Source organism: Filobasidium floriforme, assembly GCF_021052385.1.
Source record: "Filobasidium floriforme strain CBS 6241 chromosome Unknown HD553scaffold_12, whole genome shotgun sequence".
Classification (NCBI taxonomy): domain Eukaryota; kingdom Fungi; phylum Basidiomycota; class Tremellomycetes; order Filobasidiales; family Filobasidiaceae; genus Filobasidium; species Filobasidium floriforme.
Window position 1 is genome coordinate 696506 of NW_025763633.1, and position 16262 is coordinate 712767.

Here is a 16262-nt window from a genome sequence, read left to right on the forward strand (position 1 = left end):
CCCCAGCAATGCTACTCAGACCACCTCGCCTGGCCTCGGCGTCCGTCCGCCATCGCAGCTCAACGTCACATGCAGGTTACCAGCCGTTGACGAGCTCGAAGGTGTATTCGTCATACTCTCAACTGGGGAACGCGGGACGAGCAGGTTCTTGGACGTTCAGGTCGAGAGGTTATCATGCACAGGCGGAGCAACGGTCGACAGAGAACAGTCAGGGGGGTGAAAAGAGAGAGGAAACAGAAAAAGCTTCTTCTGGTAAGCTCCTCGAATTTCTTCCTATGAGAACCGGAGAGCTTCATAGCTCACCCCACTTGCTCAACCCCCGCTATCAACGATGTAGCACAACCTACCATCCGGCTCCGCCAATTCCCAACCCCACGATCCCGTCATCCTCCCATCCAGATCCCCTCCCGGTTCGGGAAGAACCAGGACCAGACCATCCACGATGAGACCCGCCGGAAACTAGAAAGGATCTCTGGAGGGTTTACCGCTGTGAGGTGGGGGGTCGCTTATGGGAGTGGGGTGTTCGATCAGGTGGGATATGCTAGTCGGGGGTTGAACGGGATCCCCAGCCCGGACTCTACTACGAAAACTAGGAAAGAACAACCTCTGGTGGATTTCTTGTTCTCTACCTCCCACCCTTCGCATTTCCACGCGATCAACCTCCAAAAGAACCCTGAGCATTACCCGAGGTTGTTCAGGTGGTTAGGACCCGAAGCGATCGCACGGGTACAAGAATGGGGAGGAGGGGTGTGGTTCGTGACCGATGTCGACGTCAAGCTGGACAACCTCAACCTCAACCTTCCCGCTACAGCCTCGGGTTCCTCTTCATCAACATCGACTGCCTCAGCGACGGACCCGGAACCGGAATCAGAGACCGTCCGTATAAAATACGGGATCATCTCCACCGACGCCCTGTGTACGGATTTGCTCGATTGGACGACGTTGTACGTCAGCGGACGGTTACACAAGCCCGTGAGGATCGTCAAGGGAGCGGCGGATCGGAGGGTTTTGGTCGCTGCGCAGGTTAGTATATGCGCGATGGGGATTCTCCACCATAGGGATATGAGATTGATCGTTGATATGCCCTGTTTTGTTCGATGAACCTGCGTACAGGTGAACTTGACTTCGGCGCTCCGGGTCGCGCTCTTGCAGCTGCCAGAGACGTTTACGGAGAGGGAGTTGTGGGAACAGGTCGCTGGGATCAGTTATTCCGGTCAGTCCTGGTCGCTCAGGTCGTCGAACATCCCACCACCCGATCGATATTGATATCCTGATTATTCTTCTGATGATCTTCGTAGGCGACCCCAGGATGTCGATCCCCGGCGCAGAGAACCCGCACAAAGTGAAAAACATCGTCGCTCCCCAAATGCACCGTTTCCGAGGTCTGTACGGCCGGTTATTGAGCGGAATGGGAGGGGTCAGACCTGCAGACGAGGAGAAGGTACGGAGGGCGGATCTGGGGGATGTAGGTGGGCCGGAGGAGGAAAAGGCGGAGAGGGAGGTGGCTTGGAGGAAGGTCGGGTTAGGTATCGACGCGGGCGAGGGGGTATTGAAGGTGCGTACCAAAGAGATTCATGACGGACAGGAAAGGCGTCGTGAAGCTGACAGTGCTAATTGACATGCGCCTTTGTAGCAAGACAAAAGCATCTCTTACCGGGCCGACCTCTTATCGAAACTCCCTCGGACGCTCAGAAGATCGATCGCCACCCATTACTGCACTCAGTTCAATGTGCAGATGCTGAAACCGGGTGAAGAGCCGCAAGAAGGAGGACCGACGGCTTTGACAGGGGACGATTTTTGGAAAAAGGTCGCTGGGGTCGACGAGGCGGATTTGCGGGCGGTCTTGAGTCGGGGTGAGCGAGAACCGTGCGAAAATAAGTACGGGTACAGGCTAGCTAACGCTGAGTCTGGGGTCGTCGTAGCGCTCAAGGGGATCATGGGGAAACCGGCTTTGAGGCAGAGCTTCAAGGGATTGTTGACGGCTGGGTTCAGCAAGAGCATGGTTTACGCCGGTCGCAAGGTCGGCAAGTGGTGGAAGGCCAAGGTGAGCGACGGATCGCCTTGAAGCTCTCAGACCGTGGCTGACCGACTCACCTCGCCCGATAGGCCTCATCGCCTCAGGTTCAGAGCACGCGAGCAATGTCGACAAGCAGTTTGAGAGTGAGTCCCGGCAATTCTCAACGTCAAGCGCTGGGTTGACATGGTGCGTGCTTGCAGGTGCCGCTACGGAGGGTCGGTCGATACCACCAAATACGTCATGCTTCGAACAACACAAAGGTCGTGCGGGATGCGGCGATTCCGTTCAAGACGGTTCAGCTAGTATCGTCCGAAGACAACTCGTTGGGACCGCCACAATCGCTGGCCTCGATCCTGTCGTCCTACTCGACAAAGACGCATTACCTCCACCTCGTCTCGAGCGATCCACCGATCGTCAAATTGATCGGAAAAAAGGCGCAACAGGAAAAGGTGATCTTGCAGGAGAAAAAGGCCAAGGCGAAACGAGCTAGGGTCATGGAGACGAGCGAGGTGCAGATCACGTGGGAGAGCGCCAAGGGGGACCTGATGCACAAGATCGCGCTCGTCCGGAACATCTTGGAGCGAGGCGACCGGGTGGAGATTGCCTTCATACACAAGCCTGCCCATACAGGCAACCTGTTGGCTGGAGCCGCGCTGAAAAAGGTGCAGGAGACGTTCCCGGCGACGACCAAGTCGGAATTGGCAGACGTATCGAAACAGTGGAAGGACGATCGGATAGAACCGGCGATCCGTGTCATCTACCTCGAACCGACGAAAGAGGTCCGGGATGAGGTTTTGAGAAAGCTTGACGAGTCGGAAAGCTCAAAGGACAAGCTGAAGGAAGCGAAGAAGAAGGAGAGGCGGGCCAAGGAGCAAGAGAGGATGCGAAAGGCCAAGGCGAGGGAAGCAGGGGTGTGAGAAGAACAGCAAACAACAAATGATCAATATGCCAACGATGCATAGTCACAAAAGCGCAAAGTTATTGTACATTCCCTCAGCAGCATGAAACGCGAACAACAATCTTACGGCATACTACTGTATAGGAAGGCGCTAGCTCATCGTTTCACAGCATCTGCCCCATGACGTTGTCTCACCGTGAGGGATCTCCTTTTCCAAGCGTGGACTGCGCCGAAGGATAAGATATGGCCGAGTGGTTGCTTATCCGAATCACATAATGGACGGATCCCATCCAAAAGTCGCGCACCGCGAGCGACTCGCCCGACCTCGCTTGTTGAATCCATTGAGACTCGCCGGTGAACGATCCAAGATATCTGGCTTTCCTTGTCGATCGGTATAATAGGAGATGTCCGGACGAAAGGTTATATCACAGGAAGCACATGCGGCACCCAGGAATTTCGTGATCGCTTCAAAGGCAGAACCATCGTTTCCCTTTGTCATATTTCGATCAAGACGTGATGGAGAAGCTGTAATATATGTCGGAGCCCAGATATAGATTCATTCCACTGACATGCTAGATTACTTATAATTCATGATAGAGTATGATATAGCCCAACCGCCCTTGATGTCATTCCGTCGCAGGCAACGAAATTGCGATCTCGAGATCCGCACGAGCGATTACGATAATGTCTCAAGATCAAAGCGTCAAACAATCCTTCCTCCAATGGACAGGAATCACACGGACCTTCACGAAAAATCCTTCGCGACGCGAGAGGGGAGCTGTCTCTGACAGCAGAGCAGCGTCAGTAAAAGGGTCCTTCCCTGAGTCGTTCGATTCATGGGAATTAGCCACAGTAGGGGCAACTGCTGACGCCGGAGTCTACACCGCCGTTACCAGCTCGATCAATACGAGTGATAACGGCGAACAAAAGCATGCGGGGATGTCAGCGACCGACCAGAGATCGGCGGGGAGCGCGGTTACTCCACCGGAACCTCGCAAAGATTTCAATGGTGAAGTGCTTCTGCCTGATTGTCCCAGGTCACCACACAGGCCATTCCTACAGAATCAGAGGATGGTCAGTCTAAATCATCGTTCCGCCTCGAAGGATCACCCCGCGACCAACACACAGCCCACCAAAGAGAACTCGCAAGGTGCAGCTTTGACACACGGCATCCAAAAATAAGTATCAGGTGTGGCAAGGAGGTAGGAACTGTCTGCTTACAAATTGTCAAGAAGTTTGTATCGTCTTTTGAAATGACGAGGATGCACATGTAAAATCGATCGCATTATTGCTTCCGTGATATGACTGCAGTCTTCTATTATGAGATCTGAAGATTTAGTCCTGCCGTAACGTTGCCGTAAACTGCAGTTGAAAGCAGTCGCCAGCTTTGTCTAACAGTATAATCAGAACAATTGTGGTCCATTTGAATTCGATACTTGTGCCTGAAGATATAGTTGATCACCCTGTATCACCAAACTGTATGGTAGAGATGGTATCATCGTGATGTCGTCAGCACGTCAGTCCGTCTCGCAAGGTGATTGCAGCCAAAGTCGATCGAAAGATAGACTTCCGGTCAGAACCAGGATTAAGACAGAGCGGTTGCTTAACCTGGGCGATATTCACCAGTAACATTGTGGGGAGTTGTGGACTGGATTTTCCGGAGGCTGGCGGTCTGGGTGTCGGAATTATGACGGCCGAGCTTGTGCTAGTTGGCTTGCCACGCCAAACCCGATCGGACCTCGTGATCGAAAGGTAGGGGATGCGGAGAAAGGAACGCCTCCAGAGCAGCTGGTCATGAGACATAGTTCATGATCAGACTATATATATACCAGCGTGTGTAAGGTATCCTGGAGAGGAAGGACTTGTGCATCGATGTTTGATATTCAGACTAGGCCTCGCATAGTGAAATGACCAGGAAACATACCGTTCTCTCCGATATCCCAGAAGTCAATTCCGTCGCTTCAAGTACTTCTGGCACCCTGTTGAAGGAAGATGATGCGTCCTGTTGTACCGCAGACAGTTGGGAACGTCTGAGCACGGCAGCTGAACAAGGTTCTGTGGAGGACGATATATCTGTAAGTAATTCGACAGAATTCCAAAGTTGATCAGCTGAGGTTTGGCAATGGCACTTAGTTGAAAAAGGAGTCGATAGGACAAAGTACTGTATCAGAGCATCCGGAAGGAACGAGAGCCCACCACCAAGAGGACACCAAGCTTTCCGATGCTAAACGGGCAGGGCTTTCACCTAGATCAGTCCCGGCAAGGAAGAAGGCAGACGATGATGCTATAGACGATGAGGAAAAGGAGGATACCCGCCATTGGGATATCGAACATGCGGAAGAGTACTGTAAACATATGCACGACCAGCCAAAGCCGAGACGACCCTCCCAGGTTTTGTCGAGTGAAAACGGCAATGGAAAGATTCGCTAAGCCATAGACGACAAATATCGTTGAGGCGCGTGCGCGAAGCGGTGAGATCTTGTATATGTAAAGTTATGCTCGGGAGATGAACGCAGTGAATCTGATCCGCTTTCGTTTGAGAATGAGAAGGGGACCAGCTTGCCAACAAAGGTAAAAGTTGATCGCACCTTCCAGCACAGTTGAATCAACTTCTTCGTGCACTTCGTTAGACTTAGCGCGAGACGGGACAGGTAGTCTATCAGTTGAATCCACTCTGTGAGCCAGTCAGCGGTTCCCAACCTCCATTTGGGTGGCGAGTTTGAGGGGTGTTCTGACTACGCGTTTCGCTCTATCAATTTCGCGAACGTACCATACCTGCACCAGGCCTTACACCGAGTCATACCACAGAATCGCTGCAGAAAACGGTCGAAATAAGCCAATCGGGTTACGCGCACATACTCTAGTATTGCCAGGACAAAGCATCCGTCGAATCCAAGGATGTCGCGTTTCAGGTCACATGACCCGCACAAAGCGCAACGACAGCACGATCAAGCCGCAGGAAGCCGAAAGTCCTGTCGTCGGATCGTTAAGGCGATATCCGTCAGTATTTGACTGATCTTGTCTTCCTATGAAACGTTCAATCGGTCTCCTTAAGACCGTGCTCGCGACAGGATCGCCTCATCTGCCGCGATCGACGACGTGACGCGCGATGAGGTGCTGGATTCGAAGTCAGCCAGCAGTCATGCAATGATACCCAATACGCGAAGATAACGCAACTCGATCGCATTCTCAAGCTCTAAGCAGGTGTCGCCGAGACACCCGAACTTCCCGCTAGGCAGAGGAGACGGTCTCACAGGGACAAAGGAATGGTTCATCGCCATATATCGCAATCGATCGTCATCATCGTTGGGTCGGGACAAAGGCGATTTATATATATATATACCTCCCCGGTTTATTCGAATATCCGATGCAACTGGCAGGTGAGGTTTTAGCGATTCAGATACTCACTGGACGAGCAGTCTCACTTGATCTCGACATGCGTAATCCAATATCGGCCGACGACGGCAAGAAAAGGCCTGAGCGTTGGCGGGGAGATCCACTTTCCTTCAGCAACAGGATGAAAGCTTCTTCCAAGGAAATGGATTGGAGATCGACAACGGATGAAGCCGCGTCTAGCGCAAGTTTCAGACAATTATCCCCCAGCGGTTACGCCAGTCACAGGTTATCCAGTGGAGCAGCAGTGGTCCCACTCTACCTCGAGCCGTCGACGATCAGTAGGGGCGAAGAGCCGCGTCAATCCCTCCTTACCACCGATTCTGCCTTTCCGCTGGAGGATTCTCGAGGAGGATCTTCACGGAACTCCGAACACACGATCATCGAAGACGCACCCCAGGAGAGCCTGAGCGCAAGGCAGGCTACTGATACGGAACCGTCCCCCACAAGCAGGGATGGGTACACAGTCAACGATCCGGGCATCCCATACGGCCTCAGAGTGAAGCCCTCTCGAGCGCCTCGTGCGGCTCTTGGGGTTCAGACGGAGCAGAGAGCGCCTCCTGTTAGAACGCTTCCTGCTAAAAAATCCAAGGAACTGTCTGAGAAAAGATCCGGCGGTGTGGACTGGGCAAGAGAGATGCGGAAAAAGGGCAGCTGGAAAGATTTGTTCACAGGGAAGGGGAAGAAGGAGGATCCAGACCAACCCGAGGGATCATCCAGATCTAAGTAGCCAGTTTCGTCGGGTAGTTATACGACATGCTTGTAGTCCCGCGAAATTTTGTGTTCTGATCTGGCCCATGTGCGGGTCTTCATCTTGGATCTCGAATGTCGATGACGCAGGAGAAAAATCACCAGTATAACCGTGTGGCACAGTGATACCTTTCTTGAAACCCGGGCTAGTGTTGTAAAAGCTCATTGTCTCAGCACCGAGCTCGATCTCACCGCAAAATCTTCGACAAGACTCAAGCTAAGAGGCGGATCGGCTCAGACTATTATGTCGCTCATCGCTCAGAGCAAGAACGGGCAACATCTCCGTTAATCGCTCAAAAATCCATTATGCGTACTGAACAGGGGCGGAAGTGATCAGTGGTGAAACATAATCCGAAAGAGACGACTCACAGCAAGGAGGGTGGGAACGGGAGGACCCATGATGCTCCCTTTCCAGGACGGGGAGATGGCTGTTAATCCTATCCGCCTGAGAAGGAAAAGGAGGATAGGGAGGATAAGAGGGAAGAGCATGATGGTGGTGGTGGTGGCCGACAAGTTCTTGTACTTGCAAGAAATGAGGGTTGGGAAAGTTCAGGGAGCTGTTACACTTGGAGCGTTGCGAATCTTACGAGACTCGATATATATCTCTGCGCCCGTGTAGATTCAGCCTCCTTTGTGCAATCAACAGCGGGGGTACTGATACAAAACGGAGTCAGATCTACGAGTATAGATCGCTCGCGCTACAGTATATGTTGGGTCACATTCGATCCTGGTCGTCTCGAGGGCCAACAACAATTTGGAACTCTTGATGGGCATCGGGTTCATGGAGGCGGACCTGTTCAGTGTTCAGTGCGGGTGCTCGTTCGAGTTGGATTGGTTCGTGGTGATACATCATGTATACCGGTCTCGACGGCACCGCATTTCTGTAGAACCTCCCCTCCCCCCCCCCCGCTCGAGACGTCGGACAGGCCTGATGACTTCCTCCTCTTCTCGGCCTCTCTTAGGGTCGGCTCGACGCCCGGCCGGACTTATGATACGAGGTGTCAAAGTTGTGCGGGACGATGATATGGCGCAGGTAGATGGCAGCAACGTGCATTTCATCTTCCAACGACACCACCCATGTGGTTCCAGATCTGACCTGGGTTGTGCCGGGTACGCTGAGGGGTGCTTACCAACCCAAAGATCATCTTCGAAAGTAGGATTCCGTCTCAACGAAACCGAGACACGGAGAACGCCGGGAGCTATTCCTAGAGGTTCTTGCGCCACCTCACCCCCAAGAATCCCCCGGGCGCTGTCGATTCCGCCTTGATGAAAGGGAGCGTGGCGTTGTTCGATTACGTATCGCGTGGAGGTGGAGGTCATCGGTGTTGAGCGATGATGATTAGCGCGTCATCGGAGCGAGTGCCAGCGAGGAATCGAGCGATCACCCTTTGCCCTTTGGTCATGGGTATATAACTCCTCGCACTCCCCCTTTCCTCTCCACACCGACATATTTATTCCCACCCTTACTTCCCACCTCTCTTCTACATACAAGGCCCTTTCTTTCTCAAACTGTTCTCCACAAACACCTTACGCAACATCGTCAGAATGTCTTCCAAAGCCTCCGCCAGCGCCGCCGAACTCGGTATTCAGAAGGACAAGATGTTGTACGTCTCCGCGTTCCTCAAAAGTCGATCGTCCTCCCTCGCCATTGTCATCTACGTACCCTTGGTCTATTCTGTTTTTGCCTTTGGCTCGACTCGACGTTGATGCTGGCTTGGTATGTGTGACTGACGTAGCAATCCCGAGGGCACCGGGATGATTTTCCGAAACTTTGGAAAGACCGGTCTTCGTGTCCCTGTGTAAGCCAATCCTTCTCCCTCTATGTACCGGACTTCTTTCCACTAACTCGCTCTTTTATCTCTTCTTTCGGCAACTCGCAGCTTCTCCATGTAAGCTTCCCTTCGCCTTTGTGTCGTCTTCTTCTGCTTTTCGACACCGAGTCTGACCTTGTTCGATCCGGGGTCATCTTCTTGTTTTGTGATACCATAGGGGAGGATGGCTCACTCTGGGAGGAACTCAGAAGGGGGACGTCGTCAAGGACATCATGACCACCGCTTGGGACAACGGTATCAACTTCTTCGACACCGCTGAGTAAGCTCTACCTGAACCCTGATGTCTTCCCTAGAAATGACGCTTACTGCTATCTCCCATCATCTCCAACACAATTCGTATCGATCGAAAACAGGGGATACGCCGAAGGAAACTCCGAAGTCGAGATGGGCCGAGTCCTCCACGAGATGGGCTGGCAACGATCCGATTACATCATCTCGACCAAAATCTTCTTCGGTACCGGCCGAAAAGAACTCAACTCCCGAGGGTTGAGCAGGAAACACTTGGTCGAAGGGTTGAACTATAGTTTGAAGAGGTTGGGTTTGGACTATGTCGATGTGGTCTTTGCGCACCGACCGGATACGACTGTACCTATGGAGGAGACTGTCAGGGCGTTTGATCATTTGGTCAACACTGGCAAGGCCTTTTACTGGGGGTGAGTCGCGAGGCAACTTTTACTTTCATTGCCCTAGTCTTCAAGTGCTGATCATCAAACTCTCCCGTGCCTCAATCTCGCCCTTGCAGTACCTCCGAGTGGACCGCCCAGCAGATCCAGGAAGCTCACGCCATCGCCGACAAGCTCAACCTGATCGGACCTACCTGCGAACAACCCCAGTACTCGATGTTGCACAGGGAGAAGTTCGAGGTCGAGTACAAGCCTCTGTTCGAGGGACACAAGGGGTTGGGAACTACGATCTGGAGTCCTTTGGCTAGCGGTTTCGTGAGTCGCCGGCTTGCCTTCTTAGATCTATGAAGAAATTCGTAGACATTTGACCGCTGAAATTCGACCTTTCACTCTTCTGACCCGATAGTTGACCGGAAAATACAACTCTGGAGAGGTCCCCAAGGATTCCCGATACGCAACCAACCCCGAGTTCTTCAAGGATACCGTGGAAAAGCTCAAGAGCCCCGAGACTCAGGCAAAGATCGAAAAGATCAGGAAGTTGACGGATATCGCCGAGAAGGAGTTGGACTGCACGATGACCCATTTGGCTTTGGCTTGGGCTATCAAGGTGCGTGTCCCCGACGAGATCGCCGTTTCAGCGCAGACGAAAGATTCTGACGAGGTCGTATTGGCTTCGACGGAATAGAACGAAAACGTCTCGACCTGTATCCTCGGAGCTTCCAAGCCCGAGCAAGTGTCGGACAACTGCAAGGCCCTCAAGGTCTTGCCCAAGCTCACTCCCGAGATTATGGAGAAGATCGAAAAGGTCTTGGAGAACAAGCCTGCTCAGCCCGTAAGTCCACGAGACACTACAGCTCTGGTACATGCGCAGGGAGGTTAGCGGAGGGCTGATGTTGGATTTGGATCTTGATACTTGTTGTTTATAGGCCCAGTTCGGACGAGAGAACTACACATTCTAAGCGTCGTTCTGCCGGAACGAGTAGGATCTGTCTTGTAGCTGTCTAGTCTCGTCGTAACGCCCTTTGTGCGAAGTCAAAATCAATTGGTTCTTTGTTAGTGGGCCCGACCTTCCTTTTTGCGCTTTTGACGCATGTTTCCATGATCTAGTTCGGAAGGTTTGAGGGCTAGTGATGTGCACGATACCTCGGCTGAGTTCCAAAGCATGGGCAGGCCTACTCAGAGCCGCAGCTGGAGGTAAAACGATCGCCTTGTTAGGACTTCTAGGGTTGTGGCAAAGCGCTAAGTAATCTTTGGTATCATCTCTTCCCAAGCGCTTCCTAGTGGGTGAAGAAGGGTAGCATGCATCTCGAGCACTATCATTCTACAAGATTGAGGTCTCGACGAAACGCTTCGCTCTTGATATCTACTAACAACTCTGTCTGAATGGCCGCGGGGACCTCACACATGGCATCGATTCCGTCGCGCAGATCTGCCAGGATGGTTGGGCAGACGCTGTACGTTTTTGGTATACGAAGCAGTTCCGTTGGGAGGTGGCTGAATTTCTTTGGGTTCTTCGGGTCGAATCTCAACGTAAGTTCGAGCCCAACCTTGACTGGGCCGGAGTCGACGGTAGAGAACACCGCTTCGTAACCCCATGGCTCTACGTGACCGCTGAGCGTGTGCTTCGTACTAAAAAGCCGCTTTGCGAGGCGTTTTGTGCGGGACGTCTCAATATTGAGGCCTGTCTTGGGCGCTGCGACTGGCAACAGGTCTTTTAGAGAAAGGTTGGAGAACAGATCGCTGATCGACTTGAAATCAGTCATCTGCTTAGAGAGGTTCGTCGAGACACGACTTCGCGAAGACTTCGCGACGGAGGACCCGCTCTGCCCTGACCGCACGCTGGCAGCATCAGACGACATCGTCAAGGAAGGGTCCATGCTCCGAAGGCTCGATAACCATGAGAATGACGGCATTGCGAGCAGATTGTCGATTTTTATTTGAAGCAAAGCACTGATATTGATAGACGTTAAATCACTCATTGCTAATCGTCTTGAGGTGTCGGGAATGCACTCTAGCCATTGAAGGTGTATATGCAGGCGATCGAACTGAAACACTAGCTCCCGCGCACGCATTCATAGGGGTCCTGCCGCAAAGGATGACACACAGTGTAACAATCAAATCGAAACGATTTTCCACGACTAGTTCCTCGACAGTGACAGCGATACCCAAATCTAATGCATAGTCTATGCACGTTTGTCACAGAAACCCTTCTCCATCTGGTCCGCCCTTGTCCGTATCATTGAGCTAGCTCAGCGGGGCGTATACCTGCCCTCGCTTCTTGGCAGTCCACCTTTTCGCTGCAAGTAGACCACCACGAGATGGCAACTTGGTAATATGTTTGAGGATGACAACATGAATGTTAATATAGCTCAAAGGTACAAAATAGCAATGAGACTTGGTGGTGACACCGACAGATCGGCATTTCTCGGGGAGGTACCATGGTGAGAGCTATTTTCGAGGCGTTCCTGCGCGCGGGGTATCATGTCTCATATCTTCGGTACACATATAGTAGTATTACAACTTCTACTGACAGATTTCGAGTTGCCACGATAATGAGTGATCGGCTCTGCAGACATACGTACAACAAGGTTGTGCTAGCTTCAGAAGGTCGATCGCTTAAAGTTTGAGGGTTGTTAACGGTCACATCGATATCCAGCGAACGTCATCAACATCCACCGCCTCCACCACCACAACCACCGCCACCACCACCACCTATTGATTCAGAGTCAGCTCCTCCTCGTCACACAAACTGCACACAGCGCCGACTTACCACAACCACCCCCGCCTCCTCCCCCGCCACCCCCTCCGCATGCACCTGCACCTGCACTGCATCCAGCTCCACCCCCGGCTCCTGCGCATGCAGCTGCGGCACAACCTAAGTTGCGATTTGCGTCAGCTAACCTGAATAGAGCGAAGCAGTCAAGCGACGCCAACTCATCCACAACTTACTTCCGCTTGCCGTCCCACAGTAACCTCCAGCGGTGGCACCAACGCCGACGGCACATGCACCTAATAGAGACAGAACGATCAATTAATCACCGCGTCCTTGACCCCTCAACGAGACTCCGACTCACCCGCGTTGCCTCTGAGATTATCGGCATCCTCGTTATGGCAATCCGGCGACGACATGCCCCAAACGACACCTCCGCCGATGACCACGCCCGCACCTAGACCGACTCCCCAATATCCAGCACGACCCATTCCGGCCACGTCCCCCGCTTGAGCTCGCTGCCTGTCTTTCTCGAGAACCGAGTATGGTTGCAAGACCGAGTCGTACCCCGCAGTGTACAAGAAGGGGTTCTGATGGGCGGGCTTCTTCCTGAACAAGGCGTCAAGTCGAGCCTTTTCCGGATCTTTGATCGTATTGTTCGGAACGGCACGGTCTCGCTCAGCGTCCTTGGTGTGGCGCAAGATCCTCGCTTCATCTTCGGTAAACAAGCCATTGACCTAGTATTTCGATGGAAGCGTAAATTAGCGGGTAGATCAGGTAGACGACCCTGCCATGCGACTCACGCGAATGAGATTGTGCGTTGAAGGATGCGTGCTTTCTCTTTCCTCCTCGGCCATCTCTCCGTCCATCTGTAAGACTACCCGCTTTCTCCTGTCCTCCGGCGTCTCCTTGTTCTTGTTCCAGAATTTTAGCTTCCCAGGAATCGCAAATGCCGGGTTGAGCACGTTCATCAAGCCGTCGCCCTGATGACAACCGCAAGCCGAATACGGTACGCCGAAACGCTTGAGCCATTGTTTGGCGGTGTAAGCGTAGGCGTCACTCAATCGGTTCTCGGATACCTTGTCGTCATGGTCGACAAAACGGCCGATGTGCTTGATCGTCTGCTCGTGGTAGTCCAGCGTGTTCAGTTGGTGGGTGTGCCATCCGAGGTCGATATCCAAGGTCGGGCAGAGGAAGCCGGCAGGGACGGTGGCCATCAGGTCCAAAAAGGCGTCTGCAAAGGTACCCATCAGTACACCGATAGCCCTGTCGATCAATTCGCCTTATGACTTACGATACCTAGCCGCGCTCCTTTGCAACAAGAACGCCTTGCCTTCTCCCTCAAACCTCCCCATCTCCAACCACCCCATACCCTTCATCTTAGCAATAAACCCCGCCTGCCTCTCACAAGCTTCGGCCAGATTCAGACTCGCCATCCCCGCATTCTGATAAGCGCTCCACATCTTGCCCATCCTCCTCGGCAATTCATCCCCGATCAATCTGAACCCGGCGACCCAGGTCTTGAACCGGCCGTCATCGAGCGCTTGATTCAACTTGTCGTGGTAGAATTTCATCTCACGTGGAGTGTACAAGTCGTTCGGTCCGACGACTTGGTCCTCCATAATCCGCTTGATCGGGGGAAACATTCCTGGGAAATTCCGGTCTTCGTGTTCGAGCTCCCAGGTATGGTATGGCTGAACGTTCTTGTTGAAAGCCCCGAACGAGGTGATCACGGCGTCCCTCTCCGGTCTCACAGGTGATCTTCCTGCGGTCCAGGGGCCTTCCTTGCGCACAGGGTAGAGTTTCATCTCCCTATCAAACTCTTTGATAAACACCTTGGCAATGAGCTGCGAGAAGAGTTTCGGCCGCTCGTCATCCTCGGTCCCGGTACTCGGCCTCAAGTGCATCCCAGGGAGGTATTGCAATTTCCCGGTGACGACGTTCCGGATGTCTTTCAGGAACTTGCCGACTTTGAGAACCTCGTGGTCGAGTTCCTCTTTGCATCCCGTGCAGTTTATCGCGAAATACTTTTGACAGAATCCGTCCTGTACGATAGGGTCGGTGAGCAGCCTAGCGGGCGTTGCAGTGGAACACCAGGGACAAGCCACGTCGACCGTTGCTTGAAGCAAGTCTTCGGCGGTCGGGGCAGGGATGGGGTCTTGTCCCGGGACCGGGCAGTATTCCAGCGTCTCCGGGTTGATGCATTCGGACTAAGTGCAGGGACCCAAGAACGAAAGTCATCTTTTTAAAGCTCTTTACACGTAAAACGGTCAAATGGAAGAGCAGGTCAACTCACAATGAGTCGTAAAGGAAACGTATTCGCCCGGTTCAACACCCCCAACTCGGCCTCTCTCTCCCTCGTATCATCCCAATACGCTAGACACCCAAACCAATATCACTGCATCAGCTCTCACCCCCTTCCCGGCCATATCAAGTAGAATGGACCACACCGCGACTCACTCCTCGGGTTCAAACAATACCCATGCCAAACCCCCACAACTCCCAAGTCCCTAGGCAAGTCCTCCTTTTTCCAAGCGAAATGCCGACCCCGTAATTTCCTTACCGAAGGGGATCGGAGCCAGGCGTAGAAACGTTGTTCGGAGAGGGAGAGGTAGGCTTGGTAAGCGACGTCGGGGGTCAAGGGGGGGTCGAGGTCGTCTTCATCCTCTTCTTCTTCTGAGTCTGAGTGTGGGGTCTCGTCGTCTTGGTCTTTGGCTTGTGATTGTGGTTGGTGAGGTTTTCCAGGTGCATCCTTGTTGAACCGGGCTTTCGCTTCCTTCAATCTACTTGCACCTGCATTTCCACTTCCACCCGCTCCGAACCCGATACCTGCAGCCCGTCTCTTTTCCACCAACCCCAAAGCGCTCCCTTCCACCTCCTCCCTCCTCTTACTCAGCGCTGCTAATAACTTCAAATGTTCTTTCATCCCCTTGATCGAAACTACGGGTGTGACATAGTCCGTCCCGATGCGGAATGTTGGGGGGAGGAGGGTGGATGGGTCGACTACGGGGTCTTCTTGTTGTTCGGGGATGGCAGCGGGTGTTCTTCTCGAGTTGGAGTTGGAGCTGAAGGTGGATAAGATCGAGCTCCGGCGTTTCATCATCCCCGGTTTCTCCCCCGACTTTATCTTCTCATCGTTATTCCCTGCGGTATTCGAGCCCAAGTTCGATGTAGACGCATTATTGTTGATAGGCGTACCCGCCGTATAATACGGTCGACTCAGCGTCCGGGAGAGGACGGTATCGTAAATCGGTGGGTCTTGCGGGAGGTTGTATGCGGGAGGAGGGGGTGCTGATGAGGGTAAGGCGGAATTGGGAGGGGAAGAAGAACCTGAACCCGAGGATCCTGATGGTGGGGATGTTGATGGAGTTGAGATGAAAGGCATGGTGGCGTGTAGTAGTAGTTGTAGCTAGGAGGTGGTAATGTGGTAGGTGTTGGAAGTAGCGGTTGTGTGCTGAAGATGGGTTGATGTTGAAGACGTCCGGGGGGTGAAAAGGAAGACCTTTGACCGGTGGCGAGGTATATATATCCTCCTTCCTTCTCACCGTTATAGTCTGTGGAGTATCGTGTCGAGGTGTGGCGATGATGATAGCCGGTCAGCGGCCAGGGGACGAGCAGCTAGGTTGTCCAGCTGATCACTCGATCACTCGTTATCCTCTCTCTCGGTGCTTCTGTAGTAGCTGCTGGCTGTGTTGATGCACGTTTGTCGATCCGAGATCTTCAGGAGCTCAGGAGCTGATCCTACGCCTAACAAGGTGAATGACGATCCGTGAGAACCGGGATACGGCACAGCTTCATTGCCTTGTCGACCCGTACTCACCCAATCGCTCGAAACTCGAAGAGGGATTCCAATCCGGCACCGATTGAGAGTCGAGTTGTGTCTTGGCTGCCGGGGTCTTATCTTCCGGCTTGTCCTCTTAGGATAGCAGTGAAGACGCTATCTCGATGTCATCACCATCGCCTCCCTCCCTTTGACTCTGGAAATAGGAATCGCAACGAGGAGGTCATCTGATCAAAACAGCCATACCCTCCCTCTCTC

The 16262-nt window shown here is 53.0% G+C and overlaps 5 protein-coding genes across 5 annotated transcripts; 4 read left to right on the plus strand and 1 right to left on the minus strand.

Annotated features, from left to right (window-relative positions):
- Positions 1–351: 351 nt before the first annotated feature.
- Positions 352–2065, plus strand: HD553DRAFT_272651 (Mmp37-domain-containing protein; the record flags this gene model as incomplete). The annotated part of the gene is made up of 6 exons (XM_046177775.1): positions 352–771; positions 874–1023; positions 1114–1213; positions 1299–1441; positions 1634–1853; positions 1923–2065. Coding segments are annotated over 6 exons (1176 nt in total), but the record flags the coding sequence as incomplete, so codon positions are not given.
- Positions 2066–2283: 218 nt separating this feature from the next.
- Positions 2284–2934, plus strand: HD553DRAFT_272792 (uncharacterized protein; the record flags this gene model as incomplete). Its single annotated transcript, XM_046177781.1, has 1 exon — positions 2284–2934. A coding segment is annotated over one exon (651 nt), but the record flags the coding sequence as incomplete, so codon positions are not given.
- Positions 2935–6432: 3498 nt separating this feature from the next.
- On the plus strand, positions 6433–7038 carry HD553DRAFT_342620 (uncharacterized protein; the record flags this gene model as incomplete). The annotated part of the gene is made up of 1 exon (XM_046182771.1): positions 6433–7038. The coding sequence occupies one exon, from the start codon at positions 6433–6435 to the stop codon at positions 7036–7038; it is 606 nt and encodes a 201-aa protein (XP_046036365.1).
- Positions 7039–8394: 1356 nt separating this feature from the next.
- HD553DRAFT_312356 (putative voltage-gated potassium channel beta-2 subunit) lies at positions 8395–10579 on the plus strand. The gene is made up of 8 exons (XM_046180088.1): positions 8395–8857; positions 8939–8947; positions 9048–9149; positions 9244–9543; positions 9633–9828; positions 9920–10120; positions 10199–10345; positions 10440–10579. Exons 1-8 carry the CDS (start codon positions 8814–8816, stop codon positions 10470–10472), a joined length of 1032 nt encoding a protein of 343 aa, XP_046036366.1. The 5' UTR covers positions 8395–8813; the 3' UTR covers positions 10473–10579.
- Positions 10580–11975: 1396 nt separating this feature from the next.
- Positions 11976–15608, minus strand: HD553DRAFT_356401 (uncharacterized protein; the record flags this gene model as incomplete). Its single annotated transcript, XM_046183847.1, has 8 exons — positions 11976–12225; positions 12284–12388; positions 12463–12522; positions 12588–12960; positions 13027–13457; positions 13518–14433; positions 14520–14599; positions 14684–15608. 8 exons carry the CDS (start codon positions 15606–15608, stop codon positions 12179–12181), a joined length of 2937 nt encoding a protein of 978 aa, XP_046036367.1. The 3' UTR covers positions 11976–12178.
- Positions 15609–16262: the final 654 nt, after the last annotated feature.